General features: G+C 36.3%; 1 protein-coding gene across 1 annotated transcript; it reads right to left on the reverse strand.

Moving 5' to 3' along the window:
* Positions 1-1,009: 1,009 nt before the first annotated feature.
* LOC131036899 (sphinganine C4-monooxygenase 2-like) lies at positions 1,010-6,583 on the reverse strand. The gene is made up of 2 exons (XM_059210658.1): positions 6,554-6,583; positions 1,010-1,540 (listed from the first exon to the last, which is right to left on the reverse strand). Exons 1-2 carry the CDS (start codon positions 6,581-6,583, stop codon positions 1,010-1,012), a joined length of 561 nt encoding a protein of 186 aa, XP_059066641.1.
* Positions 6,584-22,356: the final 15,773 nt, after the last annotated feature.

The following is a 22,356-nucleotide window of genomic DNA, read 5'->3' on the forward strand; positions in this document are numbered from 1 at the left end:
ACATAATGTACATTTTCTAACTTTGAGTAGCATTTAAATGAGAATGGTTCTCATTTTTGTAACATGTTTTGAGAGATATACTCTAAAGATATCAATGAATTCCAATCCTATTATTTCTATATCAACATTATTTATTGAATCTACACTTATTAATTCAAAGATATGGAAAACAAATAATAGACAATACAAATATGATTTTTCTAAAGTATATTATGTCATTATAATAGACAATAACATCTATTTACAATATGTTATATATATTCTTCTTTTAAGTGGGGTGTAGGGAATGCTCTAACACATTTGGAAAATTTGAGGAATGTTATGATGTATCCTAAACATACTATAGACACCATGCATGTTGAATAAATGTCAAAAGGAAGGTATCGTCTATTTTAAGGTATGCCCTGAAAACTTGCAAGGAGTAGTATGTGGTGACAAACAAGTTTTATTTTTTAAAAGTATTAATTGTAGAGATATAATTGAGATAATAGAAAAGGGATGAGGAAAAATGATATGACATACAATTCAATCTATATAATGTTGTAGTTTGAAACTGAATACCATTTATTTTGAATTAGATGTTCACTAAGACTTATCACCTAGGACTTGGACCACTCTCTTAGATATTTTGAATCTTAATAGAAAATATAATCAAAGGAAAAATCATCATCCTTATCATCTAAGCTACAATACTTTGATAATTGGAAAATATCTTAAATATAATATTAGAAAGAATATTCATAGAGTGTGCTCATTGGATAGAATACACTGACACCAGGCAGAGCATAGCTTAAAAAAGAAAAGAAGAGTCCCTAAACGTGTTTGCAAATGACAAGAGTTCTTCCTTGCACCTCCTCATTAAAGTTATAGGTATATGTTTAGTTTGACTTCTAACGTAGTCAACATAATCGATTGGCTATGAAATTCAACAAAAGAAAGAGGTGCTGGAATCACTAAGCAATATGGTGTACCAATATGTCTGTACTCGAAAGAAATACAGTTCTAAAAATTATTGCATTTTGGCTGATGCAGCTTCATATCCACCATCTGGTCGTTTCATAATCGTGTAAGGCATATCATGAGTCCAAAGAAGTTTGTCGCAAAATATGAAGAAGGGGTGTGAAAAGTTGTATTTCACTCCGTGCAGCTGGTGATGAACGTCATGATATGCTGTGTTGTTGTGGAAAATGATGTGGAAAGGATTTCCAGGCAACAGTATTCCACAATGATCATCTACACACTTAATTATTACAAAGGAGAAAAAGAATATAGATGTTCTGGGTGTCATCCCTGAGAAGAGATATGACACTATAAGAAAACCCTCCAATGGATGGTTGTACATTGCTCCAAAGGGCCAAGGCACTATCAGCTTATGGTGTCTTGAATGAATAGTCCGATATAGGAACTTGTTATGGTGAATATAACGGTGGAGAAAGTACTGCCATGCATCGAATACAAACATGGCTATCAGGAATTGTATGGCCTGTACCATAAGTGAAGGTTGTAAAATTAAACCAGATTTTCCTGCATCTCCTGTCACCTGTGCTCAATCAACGATCATAAGTTCCCCTCAGTTTATAATTGAAGTCACAAAACCAATAAGCCAATTATCATTAAAATCTTGAAAACATAAAGAAAGAGACCCTCCAGAGTAATTGAGATCCTATTGAATGCTTTTTAAAGCTTGTAAAAGGTTGACAATATAACTAAACAATCACAAATTTGGAATCCCAATAAAACTCATCACAAGATTACAATTACAATTAATTAGAAAACTAACAAAGAGTACATGACACTTGTTATTGTTATAATAATTGCTTTTAAGGATTAATGTATTATAAATAGTTATTAATCTTAAAATTCAATTTATAGATAACCATTTTTCAAATATATAATTTTTATCATTAAAAATTCATAATAGTAATCTAAATTCTATTAATCTATTGTAAATTTAATGAATTTATTTTTAGTTGCTAATTATTTATTGTTATTTTATATATTTTGTAAAAATAAAGCAATTATGAACAATTTATTATTCATAGACATATTTTTAAAATTTTAAAATGAAATAAAATAAATAATTATTTTTCTAAAAATAATTGATCCAAAATTCAAATAAATAGTTTCTTTTTAAATATATATTTTTCAACATTAAAAATTTATAATATTAATTTAAATTGTATTAATATATTGTAAATCTAAAAATTTACTTTTAAAACTTAAAAATAAAATAATATAATAACCTATTATTAATAATAATTATTAAATTTAAAAAATAAAAAATAAAGTCACTAAAAGAAATCATGGCAATTGTTTTTAAACTCAAAAGTTGAAATACACATATACCTAGGGCATTCAGCTTAGCCTTTATGAATTTTACCTACTTAGTATTTATCATGCAAGGGGAGGACAAATAGGGAAATGACAAATAAACTAATTCCAAAAGTAAACTCAAGAACAAGAAATGGGGGTAAGTAAAAATGAAACGAAAATATCAATTACTTATATTCTTGTCTAAATAGTTACCAAAAAAATGAAATAAAAAATATCAATTATTTATATTCCCGTGTAAATAGTTATCACAAAAAGAATTAAATTGTTAATTTTAATATATTTTAATTGTTATATTATTTTTTTTTTTGTCTGTATTAAGATATATTTTATTAATCATTAAAAAGAAAATTACATTGCTTAACAACTTTGCATTTCAAAGACTTGACACCATCAACTAGAAAACACCCACCAACAAATTCCATCCTACAACATTTATAGGGAAAACAATCAAGATTTGTATTTTATTCTACTCTTCGTATGAGAGCGAAGAGTCATATCAAAGGACACCTTTGATTTTTTGACTTTCTTGCTTTTCACAGTCATCCAACTATCTTCCACTTTAGCTACTTCCTCCTACCACTCCAGCAATTTACAATCATCCATCCTCCCTACCTCAGAAATCCTTCCATCTTGTTGAAAGTGGTTGTCAACATTCTCCTCCACTTCCTCGTGCACTTCTGCAGTTCTCTTTTTCTACCTCCCAACAGGAATTGTATTGATCGACACCATTTCACCTTCAGAATTGATATCCTTAACACCATGCAAAGAAGGATGTGCACCCAAATTCGAAGGCACACCTACATCTAGAGTGCCTTCCACATTAGATTGGGAATTCACCCACACATCATCAACACTACCGCCAGTAACAAACACACCCTGAGGAGATGTCTCTTGTGGCCTATCCTTTTCCTCCTTTGTCACTACCTAGGAAAAACTCCTATGTTTATCAACCTTCTTCTCAACCGTGTAGTGTTGTTATGTAGCATATTTCCACCAAGAAGCTTCCCTTGGAATTTTATCTTTGCTACATTGTGCAGCCACATGTCCGGTTTGATGACATCTTCTACACCTAAAGGGGGTCCTTTCGTAGTCTAGAGATTGAACCCAATGTCCATTTGATGTTTTTATCAAGATTTCAGCAAGTAACCCTTTAGACACATCCATTTCAACTAAAAGACGAGCATAGGTGGAATGTAGAAGACTTGATGAATTAACATCTACCATCAAGAAATTCCATAGCGCATTTCCAGCTACTTCCAAAAGAGAATCAAGCCACAAATGGAGAGGAGGATTAGGGAGCCTTACCCATAGAGGGATCTTGTCAAAAGCTTCTATAGATGGATTAAAGTCAGGATTCCAAGGCTTCAACATTAGAGAGAACTTGTCCTCCCAACACAAGAAATGTTCACATAACACCTTATTTCTGTCCGGACTGTTCTAAAAAATAGCAATGAAAAACCCTTTTGCTGTTGGATAAATTTGAACACGACCTGTGAGAATAGGCTCCTTGTGGGCAAATATATATACATACATGTATATATATACATTTATATATATATATACATGTATATATGTGTGTGTTTATTTATTTATATAAAGGTTTAAAAGATTTAGATACAGGTTTTAAAAAAAATTGGAAAAAAAAATTAAACATACTAAATATTATTATTTTAATGTTCCTAAAAATTTGCCTAAATAATTTCATTTAGATAGTGGATCCAGGAAATCGGGTAATAAGAGGCAAATTATTTGAGACAATTGAATAATAACGAGTTAACAAAATTCATTGCAACCGAGTGCAATAGTACTAACCTACGTTTGGTAAGTGCTAATAAAGAAATTCAAATGCAATCATTTGTTGGATTATACAAATAGTGTCCTGATTAATAAAAGAAGAGATTTTGAAAGGATCTATTAGCATAACCAGTTTTTTTCTTCTTGCTTTATGAACTATTTTATCCATACTTTATGGATAATTGTTGTTGCTTCCCGTGACTTGGAAAAACTGTCTTTGCTTTGTTTTTAAAGCTAAGTAAGAAATATTTGTGAATTTTGCAGTTTTATTTTTGTTTTTCCTCCTTTTTTGCTTTAATGGAGGCTTTATATATTGCAACTCATTCATTTGTAAATCAAGTAATGAAATAGTTTATTCGTTTTGCTTTTAGCTTAAAAATTTTTCCCTTTCATTTGCAAGTTTTTTTCTTTTCTTTTTAGCTAGATCCATATTGTGTTTTGCAGATTTAATTAAAATTTCACACTAGTAACATGGGGTTAGAAAGAAGGAGCATAACATTTTTTATTTGGAAATACTAAAGATAAAAGCTATTTTAGAATTAAATATCCATTGTATTGATGGTTTCTATTTTTGTAGCATTTTGGAGATTATCTTGAGAAGTGAATCATGTATAAGGTGGGGTTCCATGAGGGGGGCTTAAGCTCTATTTTTAAGGAAGAGGCAGTCCCATAGGTCTACAAATTTGAGTGGGTGAAAAAGGGGAGGGCTAGAAATTGCCCCGCCAACTTAGGGATGTTATTTGCCACTTGTCAAAAATCTAAGTTTATTTTCTATTAAAAAATAGGTTTGGAGGGAAATGAATTATTTTTATTTGTTTTTATTATGCACATACAAAGATATTTTATTCATGAGACCACCAACTTAAATTTCAGAGCTTAAATTTTTAAGCTGAACTACTTTACAAAATTCATGGAACCACCAGCTTTAAAATTTTCCTAAACAATCTCAGTAGCTCTAGTTCTATTTTTTAGGAAGCCCCCTTCCATGTGACCCCAACATAAGAGTTGTAGATGTAAGTGTTGTAGGAGCAATCAACATGGGTATGAATTGTGTCCTAATTTCTCACATAATACTTTTCAACTCTTACTTGAGAGTGCATTAAAATCTCAAGTTGCTTCTTCTACACCTACATAGATAGTTGTTGTACCTTCATTGATTGAGACTCTTATTTATGTTAAACATTATGATTCATATCTTTTCCTTCTTAACTAGGATCCATTTCTCCTAGACATTTCTTCCTTATTTGTAGAGTCCCACATTGCCGACTTGAAGGACACCTTTGGTGACCTTCATAACCTCTTTTTTGATAGCTCTTTTGGAGTTCATTCATCTTCTTCTAATGTTATGGGTGCATCTTAAAAACCTCTTGTTCTCTCTTTGCCTATATTTGTACCTATTTTGGTGGTACTAGATTCTCAATGGTCCATCTATCACCATGCATCAATGGTCACTACCTAAATCTTCCACGGTACTAATTTATCTTATCAAGATTTGTCACACTTTGACATTGACTTAGAAACATTTGAGCAACATTTGAAAGGGTCGTCTTTATCTTTGGATTTTAATCTACATTAGTCTTCATCAGATTTTAGATAGTCATCTTTAGAAGTTTGTCGTGCAATGCCTGATTTGATTATGACAACTTTCAACATCAACATGGATACTACTGAGCGGTTTTTAGAGACATCATCATACATTTGGATTCCACTTCTAACCAATTCCTATCCAGAATGAGAAGTTTTCATGCATTTGTATTTGGTTTTTTTCCTTCCTAAAGGAATAAATATTGTTTGATGATCACAAACCAACTTCTACATCCATTTTTCGAGCATCTACTAGATAGATGGTGTTGGGAGTGTAAAATATTTGCCTCTCCATGTGTCTTTCTTCTTCTTAAACCCTGCGGTTTAGGGTTAAGGGCTCCAACATTAGTTTTGAAAAATCTTTGGCCCGGTTATATTTCTCTGTTGACCGACAATGGTGGGTTAACACGCCTTAAGTTATCGCAGGAAGGATTCATGGCCATTTGTTTACCGATCCCATGTATAGGGCCTAATAGGTCAGGCCGATTGCTTTATAGGAAAACCTTAAGTTTATATCTTACTCACTATATGAAGAATCCCTAAGTCTCGAATGTCCTAGTGCACCTTCATATCATGACCCCTTCTACCCTTCATAAGTCACCACATGCCTAATGTTTCACTTAAGTGGTGGCTCAAGTATCTCAAAGGGCACGGGATAGCGGAATCGAGCATAAGCTGTTGGTGAAATTTACCCCACAGTGGTCACTAGCTCTAATTTAAAACCCCGTGGGATAGTGTGAATCATCTTTGCTAAGAAGGGGAGACTGCCCCGCATAGTCTATATGCTTGAGAAGTTACTTGTGCAGGCTAAGGGGACATTGACAGGAATGAAGAGGCTTACCTCACATGATGTCTCAAGGGAAAAATTCATCTTACTTTATGAATGAGGAGGACAAAGCAAAAAAAAGGCTCCCTGCGGGATAGCGAGGAACGATAAATCACAATGGAAGGGTTATCCTGCAAAGGTTTTAAGCAACATTGAGTTGCACTGTGGGCTAAGAGGGCACAATGAAGTAAGAGGGTCCACACCACCTTGCATGATCAAGAGAAAGGACAAGGACAACAGAGTTGAAGGAATGTTGTGGGATAACTGAGCACTATGAGGGACAAAGAAACCCTTACCCCACAAGGGTAAAAGGGTGAAGCGAAATGCGCTGCGGGTTAAGTGGTCATAAAGGGATAAGAAGTCCCCGCCATCCTGTATGATCGAAAAAGGGGTTTGCTCTACCGGAAAGAAGAAAGGAATGGAAATAAAGAAAAATAGTACCTTGCGAGGTAGCAGGAATAATGTCGGATGAAAGAAATTCTTACCCTTCATGGGCGAAGCAAGCTTATGGGTGATGCTGCAGGGTAAAGAAAGGAAAGGAAATGACAATCCCTGCCATCCCGTAGTGACAGGGATCGGGAAAAAATAGAGGAAAAACAACTTTCTCTAGTGATAAAAATGAATACTTTGTGGGACAGTGGGAGATACTTTAGAACAAAGAAGAGTTTATCCCACATGGGTATAATCAGACCATAAAATATGACGTGGGGAAGCAAAAGGAGAAGAGTATGGACCTCCCTGCTATCCCGCAGGAGTAAAATTTGAGGGATGACAAAATTTTACAGAATTAATGGTGACTCATAATTCACCATGTCAACAGTCAATGGGTGTCAAAGGGCAATCTCAGCCATTCATTTGCCGATCAACGGTCAAGTTTAAACTTCGAAGCCCCCAGCCCACTGCACCGTGCACATATGAATTAATGGCGATTCATCTATGAACCATAAAAGAAAAATTCGAGGCCATTGCCACATACCCTGCATTCAAGAAGAAACCAAAGCGATTGAACAACAAGCAAAGGTGAACCAATGTATTCCCCGAGCGTTCAAAGCGATCAAATTGTGCTTCAAAAACCAGTAAGTCACTCTTGAGCTATCTCTTTGCATTCTGAAAGGTGTTTTGATTCTGTGGGAGGGTTATAGAGAGTGAATAAATACATTCCTTGCCCTAGTTGTGCGAGAAGGGTTTGTCTGTTCAAGTTTTCACTACATTTTTTCTTAAGAATTTCACAATGGCTTCCCCTGCAAAGAATTCCCCATCACCATCCACTAAAAAGGCTCTTGAAGCGGGAGCAAGTTCTTCGATGCTTGAAATCACCCATGCTATCCCACTCACTTTGGTCCACCTAATGCATGTGATTACAAACATGCCAACTATTGAACAAACCCCTGCAGTCACCTCACAGGAACCTTATGAGCAATCAAACAGGAAAAGAGCACCTAGGAAAGTTGTTATGACTTTCGATGATGAGTTGTCTGATGAACCTAGCCCCTCTCCAAAGGCTAGAAAGCCTACACCTAAAAGAAGAAAGGCTTCAGCCAAAGATTTTGCTGCAACATCATCTACACATGTTCTACCTGCTACTGAGAACCCTCAAGATAAAAAACCAAACCCGCAGGTTGAAGCCCCGGAGCCTAAGAAAATAAAGGCCCCTGCTAAGAAGACTACAAAGTAGCCCAAGAAGACCTCTATTGAACAGGAACATGCCTCTACTCAATAAGAACAATCTGTGCAGGCTTCAACCCCACCAGCCCCTATGAAAACTACTGATGAAATTGTTGGCCATTTGGAGGAATTGATTATGTGTTTCATTGATGTCAACGCTAGTTGTTTTGGCTGCTTTACCAGTATCCTTATGGTCCAGTTAGGTTGTTTGGTTTCTGGTCGATTAGATCATGATGATCTGATGTGCTCTAGTATGTTTTGGCTTAGATCTGCTATTCATGCTACTCAGATTCATTTTCAGTCAGTTGGTTTTGATTTGGTGATCGGATACTATCCTGTATGCTAGTAAGCTTGGTTTGTTGATCCGGTGAGGGTTTCACTAGCATAGCTTTGTTGAAGATTTTTGATATTATGCATAAGTGGTGTTGGTACAACTTGTAGTAGAGATTCAGGATGCTGATGGTGATTGTGTTTGAGACTTGGCTGATTGGTATCATTGCTTTAGCATGCGTGGACCTAAATTGGGTCCGGTATTATTTAGGTTATGGACCAATTTAATGCAACGTTTTGTTTGATCTTCTTGATGTGTTTCCAGGATGTCTTATGGGTTGGCTATTATTTGTTTGGTCTCAAGACGACATGTTTTGTAATTATGTAATTGTTTTATTGTCTGGTGGCCGACCTTATTGTTTATGGTTGAGGGTTTTTATATATTTGATGTAAGATCTCATTGTAGATCATATGGGAATGGTATGCAAGCAAATAATGTAATAATCACTCATGTAGAGGATTTGGTCGATCATTGGTGATCGAGTTGGGTTTATGTAAGAGGATTAAGTCCTTCGGTATTGAGCTTAACCGGAATTGTACTTAGGCATAGGAGATGCTATCATTGCAGTTCATTCTTCCTTCTAGATTGTAGTCTAGATTTTTATGTAGCTAGTGAAACTCCTTTTGTAATGAGCAGTGCGCTCTAGGTTGTTGGTCTTCCTACAAGTGCAGCCCCCTCAATTTGTAATCACATACTTGCTGCAGAAGTATTATTTGATTGTGGGTAGGCTTCCCACCATGTTTTTTCCCTTTACCAGATTTTCCATGTATTAATCTTGGTGTCATGTGGATGGTATTTATTCTCTAATTGTTGCTTGTGGTTAATTGGTTTATCTGCTATTTCGGTAATTGGTTTATGCATTTTGGTATTGATATTTTGGGTTCTGGTATTAAAGTTTTAATTGCTTAAGGTTCTGATAATCTAGTGACAACTGATTCACCCCCCCCCCCCCCCACTCTTAGTTATCTTCCAGTTATTTGAAATGTCTAACAATTGGTATCAGAGCTCTGGTCCTCTCTACAGATTAACCTCTTGAGGAAGATCCTATGGTGACTAATAGTTCAAGTTCATCTAGTTCATCTGCTGCTATCTTTCGGAGAGAAATTCCTAGGCTTGATGGAACAAATTACAGAGTATGGAAGATTCAGATGGAAACTCATCGAAGATGTCTCGGTAAGTAAATTTGGGAAATCACAGAGAATGGTGTTACACCTTTTAATCTGAAATCTGACAATCCTCCTCCAACAAACTTGGATAAAGAGACTGAGAATGATTATAGAGCTAGAGAAGCCCTCTCATGTGCACTTTATGATCATCAAATAATGGGATTGAGTGACAAATCAACATCAAAAGCTATATGGGACAAGTTGGAGACTCTTAATGAAGGTGACCCTACTATTAAGATTGCTAAACTTGATGGTTATCGGGTGAGATATAAAAATTTGAAGATGGAAGAAGATGAAAGGATTACTGCATTCATGATAAGGGTAAATGAAAATGTTATGGGAATTCAATGTTGTGGTGGATCTCTGAGTGAAGATGAAATAGTTTCTAAAGTTTTGAGAGCTTTGCCACTGGCTTATAAGATGAAGGCTACTACAATTAATGAATTGAGAACAGTGGCTAATACTTCTGTCAATAGAGATACCTTGGTTGGGAAATTATCTACTTTTGAGCTTGAAGAATTTGGACCTTCTAGAGCTGTGAAGTCTGAACCTAATTTTCATGCATCTACATCATCAACCGGCAAGAAAGATTGGAAGGCTTTGTATGCAAAGGAATTGGATGATATGAAGAGGGAAGATGAATAATTTGAGCAACTTGAAGCCCTATTTGCTAGAAGAGTACCTAAAGGATTGGTACGAAGTAAGTATGAAGGAAAATCACCTTTTAAATGTTTTGCGTGTAATAAGATAGGTCATTTTGCATCTAGATGTCCTAAAAGGAATTCAAGATTTGAAGAAATATATAGAAGATCTTTTAAGCCTAACCGTGGATATCAGAACAAGCATAAGTACATGAAAAAAGGAGATAAATCATGCTACATTGTGAATGAGGAAGGTGTGACTGATTCTAATGATGAACCGACACAAGACTCCTCTAGTGGTTTCGATAATGAAAAAGAATGGGTGTTCATGGCTATCAAGGAAGAAGTTTTAGCACTAGAAGAGAATGCACTTGAAGAGAAGGAACTTGCTACTAAAATTGAAGATACAGATGAATGGGTAATTGATAGTGGATGTTCACATCATATGACTGGAGGTAAAAGGAAGTTTCTATCTTTGCAAGAATTTGATGGTGGTCTGGTTAGATTTGGAGATGACAAAGCATGTATGATCAAAGGAAAAGGAACTAGATCATTACATGGTAAGCACAATACTAATAATGTTTATTATGTTGAAGGTTTAAGGCATAATATTTTGAGTGTAGGACAATTGGTAGATAAGGGATTTCAATTACAATTCAAGGATGGAAAATGAAAAATCATAAATAGATTTGGATTCGAGATTGCAACTAATACGCGTACACAAGGATTGAAGATTAAGTGTTTAAGGTCAGATCATGGTGGAGAATTCACATCTAGTGAGTTTAATAATTTTTGTGAGAAGCATGGCATACAGAGACAAGTTTTTGCTCCCCAGACACCTCAACATAATGGAGTTGTGGAAAGAAAGAATAGAACTATCTTGGATGCTGCTAGAACCATGATACAAGTCTACAAGATACCAAATTCTCACTTTCATAGGCTTTAGTATGTGTGGACCTAAATTGGGTCCAGTTTTATCTAGGTTATGGACATGCTTGATGTAACGTATTGTCTGATCTTCTTGATGTGTTTCTGGGATGTCTTATGGGTTGGATATTATTTGTTTGGTCTTAGGTCGATATGTTTTGTAATTGCTTTATTGTCTGGTGGTCGACCTTATTGTTTATGGTCGAGGGTTTGTATATATTTGATGTAAGATCACATTGTAGATCATATGGGAATAGTATGCAAGCGAATAATGTAATAATCATTCATGCAGAGGATTTGGTTGATCATTGGTGATCGAGTTGGGTTTATGGAAGAGGATTAACTCCTCCGGTATTGAGCTTAATCGGAATTGTACTCAGGCATAGGAGATGATATTATTGTAGTTCATTCTTCCTTCTGGATTGTAGTCTGGATTTTTGTGTAGTCAGTGAGACTCCTTTTGTAATGAGCAATGTGCTCTAGGTTGTTGGCCTTCCTGCAAGTATAGGCCCCTCAATTTGTAATCACATACTTACTGCAGAAGTATTATCTAAATGTGGGTAGGCTTCCCACCGTGGTTTTTCCCTTTACCAGGTTTTCCATGTACAAATCTTGGTGTCATGTGGATGGTATTTATTCTCTAATTTTTTCTTGTTCTTAATTGGTTTATCTTCTATTTCAATAATTGGTTTATGCATTCTGGTATTGATCTTTTGGGTTCAGGTATAAAAGTTTTAATTGCTTAAGGTTTAGCTAATCTGGTGACAACTGATTCACCCCCCATCTCAGTTGTCTTCCGGTTATTTGAATTGTCTAATAGAAGTAGCCAAGGAAGTAGAGAAACAAATGGAAAAGATGGAACAAAGGCAGAAAAGAGAAGTTAGGGGCCTCCATGAAGACCTCCTAGAATTGTTCCAGGGTTCAACAATGCAGAAAACCCTTAAAAATGCATTCAATGATCATGAATCTGGTTGTAGAGATGGGTACACCAATTATCGAGGCTGGGATATATATTATTATTTCTATGGGAAAAGAGATAAGCCAGGCCTAGTGTCAAACCCTTGGAACCTCAATTTGGGAAAGTTGGTGGTCCCAAATGTATTTGTTGAACCCTTAGAGAGCTAAGTAAAAGATATCACCCTGAGATTATGACTGTAAGGGAAACAAGTGGCCATGTCTTGGTTGATATAACTAGAGAGGCCATAATCCAATGTTTCAACCTAGATAGGAGTGCTCTAAAGAGCATTGATAAAAATAGTTTCGCTACAAATTATGTCACAAAAAGAAAATTTTATAGGGAGAAAGTGCTGCCACACTTTTTGAAGAGATTGCATAAGGGAGAAAGAAATTATATCTTAGATTCTGAGAAGGAGCCCTTTAGTTTATCTTCTTTTGAAGATTATTTTACAAAAACCTACTATGCCTCGTGTCAAATTTTAGTGAAGATTGTGGGTTCATAGTAATGCCCATAGAATTTATGATGATGACAATGAATATCCAACATTCAGATACAAATGAGCTGTATGATTTTATAACAATCATTCAGGATAAATTGCATGAAGGCTTGGTAAATACAAATGATCTCAAATTTGATTTAAATTTCAAACACTATTCTTTGTTATGCCACCTAATTCTTTACTAGAATAGGACCAGATGGGATGATTCTTTGTAAGTAAAGGTTTTTGATCCAAGAACAAATGCAAGGTGGCTGGTTCAGAGAAGGACCCAAACATGGGATAAAGGGTCTAGATATTCAAATTATAAGATATTGTTTGATAGATTTGTTATGAGGATCTTAGGAATGTGTGTGGTCAATTTGCCAAGCCTCCCAAGGGACATAATTAAGATTTTGAGAATAAGGAGTGCAAAAGCAGAAAATATTGTGTACCCTGAGGGAGCATTCTCCCACAATTTTGGTGACTTCTTCTTCTACTCCAATTTACATTAATCAGAGTGTATGGATACAATAAAGCACCCCATATATTGCAAATCACAATTTCCCCAAGGCTCGCCTTCATAGAGATGATGTGGAAATTGTTATAGATGGAGAAATAACAAACAAGGATAGAGAAGAAGGGGCAACACCTTCCTCGGGTAATTGTATATAGAGAATTTAGTATGGGGTGTGATACCCTTGAGAAAGTACAAAGTTTTATTGTAAATACTTATAGACTCAAGGTTGGCCAAGCTAGGCATTTTGATCTAGAGGGCTATATCAATGAGGTAAGAGTCAACAAATTGAAAGTGAGGGGTTTATCCCATAGCTATGGTGAGCCGAAGGACTTGATTAGAAATGCAGGCCCATTTGAAGCCCTACAAAGAAGGAATAAATAGGAATATTTGAACAAATTAGAGTGGGAAAGGAGGGAAGAAGACCTGACTTTAGGGGATTTTCGTTAAATATTCAAAATGTCTTTGCTAGAATGACATGAAAAGTCAAAATTTTTGATGAGTTTATAGCAAGTGAACTAGCTCAAAGGTAGTCCAAGTAGCCAGATAGAGTATCAAAGGAGAGGCCTATAGACATTCCTCATGCTGTTGTAAAGGAAAAGGGGAAGACAATTTTGATAGAAGAATAAAGCAACAAAGAAATTTGAATGGGGAAAAGAAAGGATCTCTGATTTTGCAAATGTGATTGAGGAGGAAATGGATAGAAGTGTACAACCACCTTCCCCCCCTCATGAGGATTTTAAAGAGGATGAAGCAGCAGAGGTAATAATGGATTTGAATCAAGCAATTATCCCAAGTACCATCCTGATGTAGGAGCATCCCCGGTTCATAGCAATCTTGCATCAATAAAAAATATTTCCTTTTCATTTTGCTTTCTATTTGCAGTTTCAACATTTATTTCTTTGTTTCCCGGATTTGGCTCACCGGAACCTGTGGAGTTGGATTTTTCTTAACAACTTGATCATCTTCCTTATTCCCAAACTGTGGAGCATTTGGATCATTTTCTGACAAGTTATCACTATCGGTTTATGAGACTGTTTTCTGTTACTGGTTGCCTAGACCTATTTGCATTGGTGATCTACCAGATCCTTTTCGTAGCTTGCGGAGCCCTATGTGTTGATTCTAATTTCCCTTGGCATGTGGTTGGCCTTTCCCCATGATCTACACTTCATCCTTTGGATTTTCTGGAGGAATTTATTTGGCGGAGGTCGACCTTGTTGGTTTTACACATTAGGTCTTGTTCTTCAGGTTTTGATCCCTTTTTGGGCCGACCGGATCCCCTTAGATCATATAAATTATTGTAATAGAGTATTAGAATGTAATTGGAAGGAGTTATATATAGAATAGAAGATAGATCTTAATATTTGAGGTCCTAGTTATGACTTGTTCTATATTTTGAGCATGTTTTAGCAGGCCTATGAGCCGGTTACTGTAACCCGGTTGTTACCGACTAGTTGTAATCAGTTTTCATGATATAATTCAATCAGTTCTACATTTCCTCCATCATGTCCTTGTGGTTCTGTTGTGTTTACTCTTGTTGACCGGTCTGGATTGATCTCTTTGAGGTCCCTCCTAGCCAGTGACTGCTTCAAGTGGTATTAGAGTGAGCTTTCATTCCCGATATTGCATTGTCTTGATAAATTTTTGTTGTAGGGTGGTAGACTGTGGATCCGACCTACAACTGCAGAGGACTAGCGTAAAGATGGTGTGAAGAGGAAATAGGAATGGTGGAGTGCATGGGAATGCAAACCCTTCTATGATGGAAATGTTGAGAGGAATTGCAGCCCAGTTGGAAGCCGTGGAGATAGACTAGAGAAGAGGCCAACACATGGAAGATGTAAGTGAAGATGAAGGAGAAGAAGCCCTAGAAGAACAAGTAAACCCAGTGGTGGTTGATTCGGATGAGGAAATATTTTTGAGGGTTTTGAGTAGTGCGAATAATAAACCTCACTTTACCCCACTAGAATATGATGGAAAGTTGGATTCAGATGAATTGATGGATTGTATCTCAGAGATGGAGAATTATTTTGATTTTGAAAACATTGCAGAAGAAATGAAGGTGAAATATGCATGTACCTAGTTGAAAGGTCATGCATCTCTTTGGTGGGAGCATTTGTAGGGTGATAGGTAGAGAAGAGGTAAAGAGAAGATCAATACATGGTATTAGATGGTTGCTAAGTTGAAATCAAAATTCATGCCAGCTAATTATCAAGTAAATCTGTTTTGAAAGTAGTAGAATTTGAGACAGAAGGAATCTAGTGTGAAGGAGTACAATGAAGCATTTTACTAGTTGAATATTAGATCCAAACATGTTGATGATGAAGTTGAACAAGTTGCAATATATTTGAATAGATTGCGGGTGTCTATACAAGATAAACTCAATTTGATCAAATTGTAGAGTGTTGAAGAAGCTAACCAGTATGCCCTGAAAGTGGAAGATAAGCTAAAAAAAAGACATGAGCAAAGGCAGAGAGTTTGAGGTGGAAGATTTTCCAGAGGAATATTTCAAGGAGGAAGAGGATATACCAGAGGTAGAGGAACTTGTATGGATCTGAATAAGGACAAAGAAGTGAGAAAAGAAGGTAATTCACACTAGAAAGATGATAGGAATTTTTATTGGAGGAGAGAACCGGGTGGCTACCAGAATGAGAATTTTGGAAAATATGACAGAAAACAAGACAAGAGAGTGTTTAGAGGATATTGTTATAAGTGTGGAGGAGAAGGACATCGTTCTTTCGAGTGTAATAAGACAAAAAATACCGGAAGAAAAGCAGTGGTCCAGCAGAAAACCCAACCAGATCAGCTAATAAAATAGAAGATGGAGAATTATTGACGACGAGGAGATCTTTGTGTCATACTGGGAGAGATGAAGAGCCCTTGCAGATGAAAAATTTGTTTAACACTGAATATAAGGTTTCCGGTAAGTGTTGTTAAGTTGTCATTGATAGTGGTAGTTCATATAATCTTGTTTCAGAAGAGATGGTGAATAAGTTGAATTTGGAAAGATTGAAACACCCTAGGGCTTATCAGATAGCATGTATTTAGGATTATCATAAGTTTTTAGTAAGTGAGCAATGTTTGCTGAAATTGAAAATTGGGAATTATCATGATGAAGTCTTGTGTGATATTATGCCTATGGATATTTGTCACTTTTTGTTGGGTAGACCTTGGCAGTTTGATAGATAGAAAGTACATGATGGGAGGAAAAATAAATACACTATTATGGCCAATGGGATGGAGAAAACCTTGTTGCCCTTGGAGGAACCTTTGAAGAGTGAAGTTTGTATGAATTCTAGAATTTGTTTGGTGGATGGAAGGAAATTCCTAGATGGATTGAGACATGAGAATGTGTGTTTTCCTTAGTTCCTAAAAAGACTGAGAATCCAGAGCATAAATAAGAAGAACCGGAAGAGAAAAAATATTTGTTGATAGAATATGAAGACATCATTTCAGATAATGTGCCTGATGGATTACCACCTATGAGAAGTATCATCCATTGCATGGACCCAATTCCCAAAGCTAGTTTACCCAACAAAGCTGCACACCAGATGACACTAGCAAAGAATGAAGAGTTGAATAGACAAGTGCAGGAGTTGTTGAAGAAAGATTTGATCAGAGAAAGTCTGATCCCTTGTGCAGTATCAATAGTATTATCACCTAAGAAGAATGGAGAATGGAGGATGTGTACTGATTCCAGAGCAATAAACAAGATCATAGTAAAATACTAGTTTTCTTTGCCTAGGATGGATGACATAATGGACTGTTTGAGCGGAGCCAAATACTTTAAAAATATAGACTTGAAGAGTGGATATCATCAGATCAGGATCAGAGAAGGAGATGAGTGGAAGACAACATTCAAAACAAATGAAGAATTGTATGAATGGTTGGTGATGCCTTTTGGGTTAGCTAATGCACCGAGTACTTTCATGAGGCTAATGAATGAGGTATTGAATAAATTCTTGGGTAAGTTTTTTATTGTATATTTGGATGACATTCTGATTTTTAGGAAGACAAAAGAGGAGAATTTTTTGCATTTGAGACAAGTTTTGTAGAGGTTGAGACAAGAAAAGTTGTTGATAAATCTTAAGAAGTGTACTTTCATGAAGGATCAGTTATTCTATTTAGGATTTGTGATATCCGAGGATGGTTTGAAGATGGACCCTGAGAAATTAAAAGCAATTGTTGAGTGGCCTACACTGGAAAGCATTGGAGAGATAAGATTATTTCATGGATTGGCTAGTTCTACCAGAAGTTCATCACAAATTTCAATTTAGTTTGTAACCCTATAATTAAGATAATGAGGAGAGATAAGAAGGAATTCAAGTGCACCACTAGAGAAAACAAAAGTTTTGAACTGTTGAAGCGGAAAGTGACTAAGCAGCCTGAAGCGGAAAGTGATTAAGCAGCCTGTTGTTCTCAAATTCTGATTCCCCTCCTATCCCTTGTAAGAAAAATAATAACTCTATCTACAGATGAAGAGATCAAGGAAAAAACAACCTTAGAGAAACATATGACAAGGTTTCAAGAATGTTCTACACTTTGAACTTATCCAAACTTAAGGCGGGTATACCTTCTGTGAATAACTTCACACTTTTAAATGAGATCCATAGTAAACCAGTGTCCAAAAAGCAGTGGGTCTTATCGCCTCAACGTAAACTGAAATAACAAAGGAAAGCTTATGCTCATTTTCAGTATTGATCCTCAAGACATGTAGAAAGAGAACTACAACTGATACCACTGTCGTATCCAGGCTGCAGAGTCATCTAAATTAAGCAAGGATTTCACAATTAAACATCCCCATGCATCTCATCACTTCGGCTTCTATTAACCCCATACATACCTGACATATATAAGAGTCCTTCCTTGTTAAACTAAACAATGTTTATAAAATTCAAAGATTCCAACAAAATAACCTACTGACAGAGATATTTCATGCATATTTAATTCCTCTCCTAAAGAGAAAAGCTAAGAAACATATCCATAAAGATTGCATTACAATCCATGTTCAATTGAATAACCTTAGATTAATCAAATGAAACCAGTAAATTATTGAAAGCACACCAGAAGATAAGACAAATTTTAGGCTTGAAATTTTATGATCTGTTTATTGATATTCATTTTGAAAAGTCTTACAAAACTCAAAGAATTCTCTGTAATAACTAGAAAAACCCAGATATATTTTTGCAGAGTTTCTTTACAAAATTCTTGTGATCACTTCTTTACTAGTCCTGGTATCCATTTATAATAGTATGGATGCATGCAAGCTTTGAAACTTTTCCAAAAAAAGTTTGTTACAACAATCTTCTTGTTTCAACAAGAAGTTACAAGTCCTTTTCATTTTCTAACAGCCCCTTTTTGCACTTTGTCACTCTGCAGCTTCTTCTTGAACCTCTGCATCCAGCACTGCATACTTTCTTGTCCACTCTTCATACACGTCATCAGCAAGCCATGAGAAGTTAATAACTTTCCCTCTTATCTTGTCCAATCTCTTCCAAGAGTTTCTTATTTTATTGACTTCTGAGTTTAGAAAGCCATAGTGTGACTTTATTTTCTCTATCTCTTCAATTGTTCTGGCAAATAGGGAAGTATCATCTATGTTAATGATTCCCTTTACCCTTAATGATAGGTTGGCTCCTAATTCATTAAGCCATACTTGTTTGTCCTTCAATTGAGCTGGACTGGCAAAACCCCCGAGAAATAATTCAAATTTATGCTTTGTGTATTCTTTTCTATACAAATTGATCTTCCTTTCTGCATTATCTCTTCCTTCTGCTAGTTTTGTTAGATCCTTTGTCATGTCACAAGTGGATTTGATAATGAGGTCATCCCCTGCCTCATCATAGGATACACATATAAGTCCTAGGTCCACTTCCCTAGGCATCCACTTGTCCAAAATGGACATTAGAATAACCCTGTCTCCATTGAGCTCATTCCACATATCCAAAACTTTATTCATGTTTTTATACACTAATGAGGATCCTATAGTGTTAGCAAAACTCAAAATTGTGGCCCTCACTCTCTCTTCATACTTATTTGCAAACAGGGTTTGAGCCTGTTTTAGTTTTTCCAACTCATATTGAGTGAACTCAGCTGATTGGGAACTAGAAGGTGCAGGAGAAGGTGGGAATTCAATGATAGGGCTAGTAGGTGGAGGCTGTGCAGGAGAAGATGTAATCATTAAGGTTGAGGACTCACCTTGACGGTATTGTCCTACCAATTGGCTTTTCAATTTAGAAATAATGCTATCTCGCCTTACTATCTCTCCTTTGGCATCATTGTAAACTTTTAAGACTGTCTCTAACTTAGGTCGGAGATCTTCCCTTTCCTTTGCTTCTTTTTCTACCACCGCAACAATGAATTTTATAGTTTTCAAGACTGTGCTAGCACCCTCCACCACTCCAATATTTTGTACCCTGTATACTATCATACCTCCAAGGTAGCTGGACTCTGGGGTATCCTTTCTCCTTTTATTTTCATCTCTTTGTAGAGACCACATGACCAGGGTAGCATTATCCTTGCTGAAGGTTACACCTTCCATAGGCTTGGTCTCTTTTCTGACTGCCTCTAAAACCAAGGCATCTACTATATCCCATTTAACGAGAATGAGAACACCAGGCTTTGCCATCATTTCCCTTCCTTGCTCAGGAGTGATGGTCTTAAATTTAGTGACCATTTCTTGTTTTATTTCTTCCTTCACCACAATTGCATCCTTGGGGGGCTGCTCATTCTTCCTCTTCTCACATCTGGCATTGTACTTATCAATATTCTGCTTCCACACAAATTGCATGAAAGTTCTTGAGGTAACAAAGTTGCTATCAGCCAAGAATTCCTCATTGGCTTGTTTAATAGCAGGATCCAGTTCCTGGCCTTTGAACTCATTGGTGGTTATACTCATCTCAGCATCTTTTGGCTCCTTTGGCATTCCATCTTCTATTTCATCATATGTATAGGTGATCTCCCCGAGACTCCATAACTGCAACAATTGTTCAGCTACTACCTTCTCATCTCCTTTGTGAATGGGGGAATGAGATGGGGAATACAGGGGCTCATTAGTTTTCACTTCCTTTCCCACCCTTTGCTTCTTTCGGGAACCCTGGATGTCAATGACATCTTGTATTTTTCGCTTCCCTCTTGAAGTAGAAGGCTCCCTTGTTGTTGGCACCAACACACTGTACTTGGATTTTTTATGTAGTACATAATCACCTGGAGGGATTGCTTTAGTAGATGCAGACCTAGATAGAACTAGTCTTGCCTTCTTAGGGTTGTTTTTAATAACTGCTTCCCTCTTCTCCTTTAATGTTTGCATTACATCCTCAAAGTAAAGAATTAGTAATTTTGCCTTTTCCTCAAAGGGGTGAAAACTGGATAAAGGGTCATAGCTACTATCGAATTGGTGTACAAAATCAAGAGCCTTCTTGTAGGCCACCTGTTTCTCTTTCCTCAACTCTTGCTCATCCAAATTAAACTCATTTCTGATGAGGTCTTCAGGGAATTGGAATTGGTGAGGTCTGCCTTTGCATACTGCCCTTTTCCTAAACATACCATTAAAGAAATCTTCAGGGTTAGAAAACATTGACACTGTAGTGGATAGCTGGTATGGTTGAAAGAAATCCTCAAAGCACTTCCACCCACCCTTAGTAATTACAAATTGATGTGCTATTGTTACCTTTGGGAAAATGGTCCCTTTTCCTCTATTGGATAGCTCCGCCTCTTGTACACACCCAATCTACCCGAGGACCTCTGCAATTCCTATTTTCAATGGGACCTGATAAGGTAATAAAAATGGAGTGCCTTTGAAACCATACACTCTGAAAACTGTGGAAATAGGGTACAAGTATATGTCACCCCAATTGTGGACAATTTTGATTTCTTTAGCAAACTCCTTAGGCCTAAGAAACTCCAAAAGAGCTTTAGGGATCCTTGGATTCTCTGAGCATAAGAGAATTCTGATTTTAGATACAAAGCATTTATCAAACTTTAAGTAGCTAGCATCCTCTCTATCCCATGACAACATTGTGCTCCATAGTTGAACTAGCATTTTCTCCCTATCCTTTTCCTTCACTAGATCCATTTCATTGGCAAAGTAGTCACCACCCTTGAATAGAAAAAGATGCATGAGAAGGGAGTACCATCCAAAAGGCCTATCCACTTTACCATTCTTTATCCCTATCAAACCTTCATGGATTGCACCAGTGATGTAGGGGGCATAATCAAATGTTACTGCCAGAGAGGGATTTAAAATTTGTGCTATCATTAACATGTAATGGGTTGGCATGTTCACTTCAGCATCTTCTCTAAAAATCTGGCAGAGTGACTAGTATAATCCTTTAGCTCTAAGAGTGAACCAATTTAGGGAGAAAGGCTCCATGGTATTAGGTCCTACAATAGTCAATCGTCCTATTTTGACAAAAAATTCTTTAAGAGGCCCATTTCTAAGATGATTCCTCTATGCACTGTAGACTTGAGCAAATGATTCAAAATTAATGGGCTTCAAATAATTGGACACCTCATTGAGCCCAAATGCATTTATGAATTCATCATCATTGACTTCAATGAGGGTTTTTCCATTTACATCCCTAACACTTTTGGTGAGAGGGTCATAATTGTGTGCAATCTGTGTTAGGAGATCCACATCCATGAAAACTCCAGGGATCACCAATTTACCTATATCCAACTCCCAAATACTGCTCATTGGGGCAGGGGAGTGTCTCATACCAAAACCAACCTTGAATAGACCTAAATCAGACAACCCTATCTATGGATCTCTAAGCCAATTTCCCTTGTCATATAATCCTTCTCCTATTCTCAAACGAGGAGCCTTGGGAACTAATTCCTTAACTTTAGCTGCTACATTTGTGGACATAGACAATTGTTCCGGGAAGTCATCACAAATTTCCCTATCCTGGTAATTAACCTTCCCTGTGAAATCCCTTCTAAGTGCCATCTCAATGATATGCAAGTATTTCAATTACTAATCAAAGGAATTCTTTAAAAGAATAAAACCACAGTTCATCAATTTTTCAAGTAACTGGTAAGCAAAATATAAGAAAACCTATTTTGGGCCTTAAGAACTCTGCTCTACACCAACTTTTCTGCAACAACTCTTCGAAATGGTACCTACATTCAATTGATGTGAGT

The sequence above is a fragment of the Cryptomeria japonica genome, chromosome 8, assembly GCF_030272615.1.
Source record: "Cryptomeria japonica chromosome 8, Sugi_1.0, whole genome shotgun sequence".
Classification (NCBI taxonomy): Eukaryota; Viridiplantae; Streptophyta; class Pinopsida; order Cupressales; family Cupressaceae; genus Cryptomeria; species Cryptomeria japonica.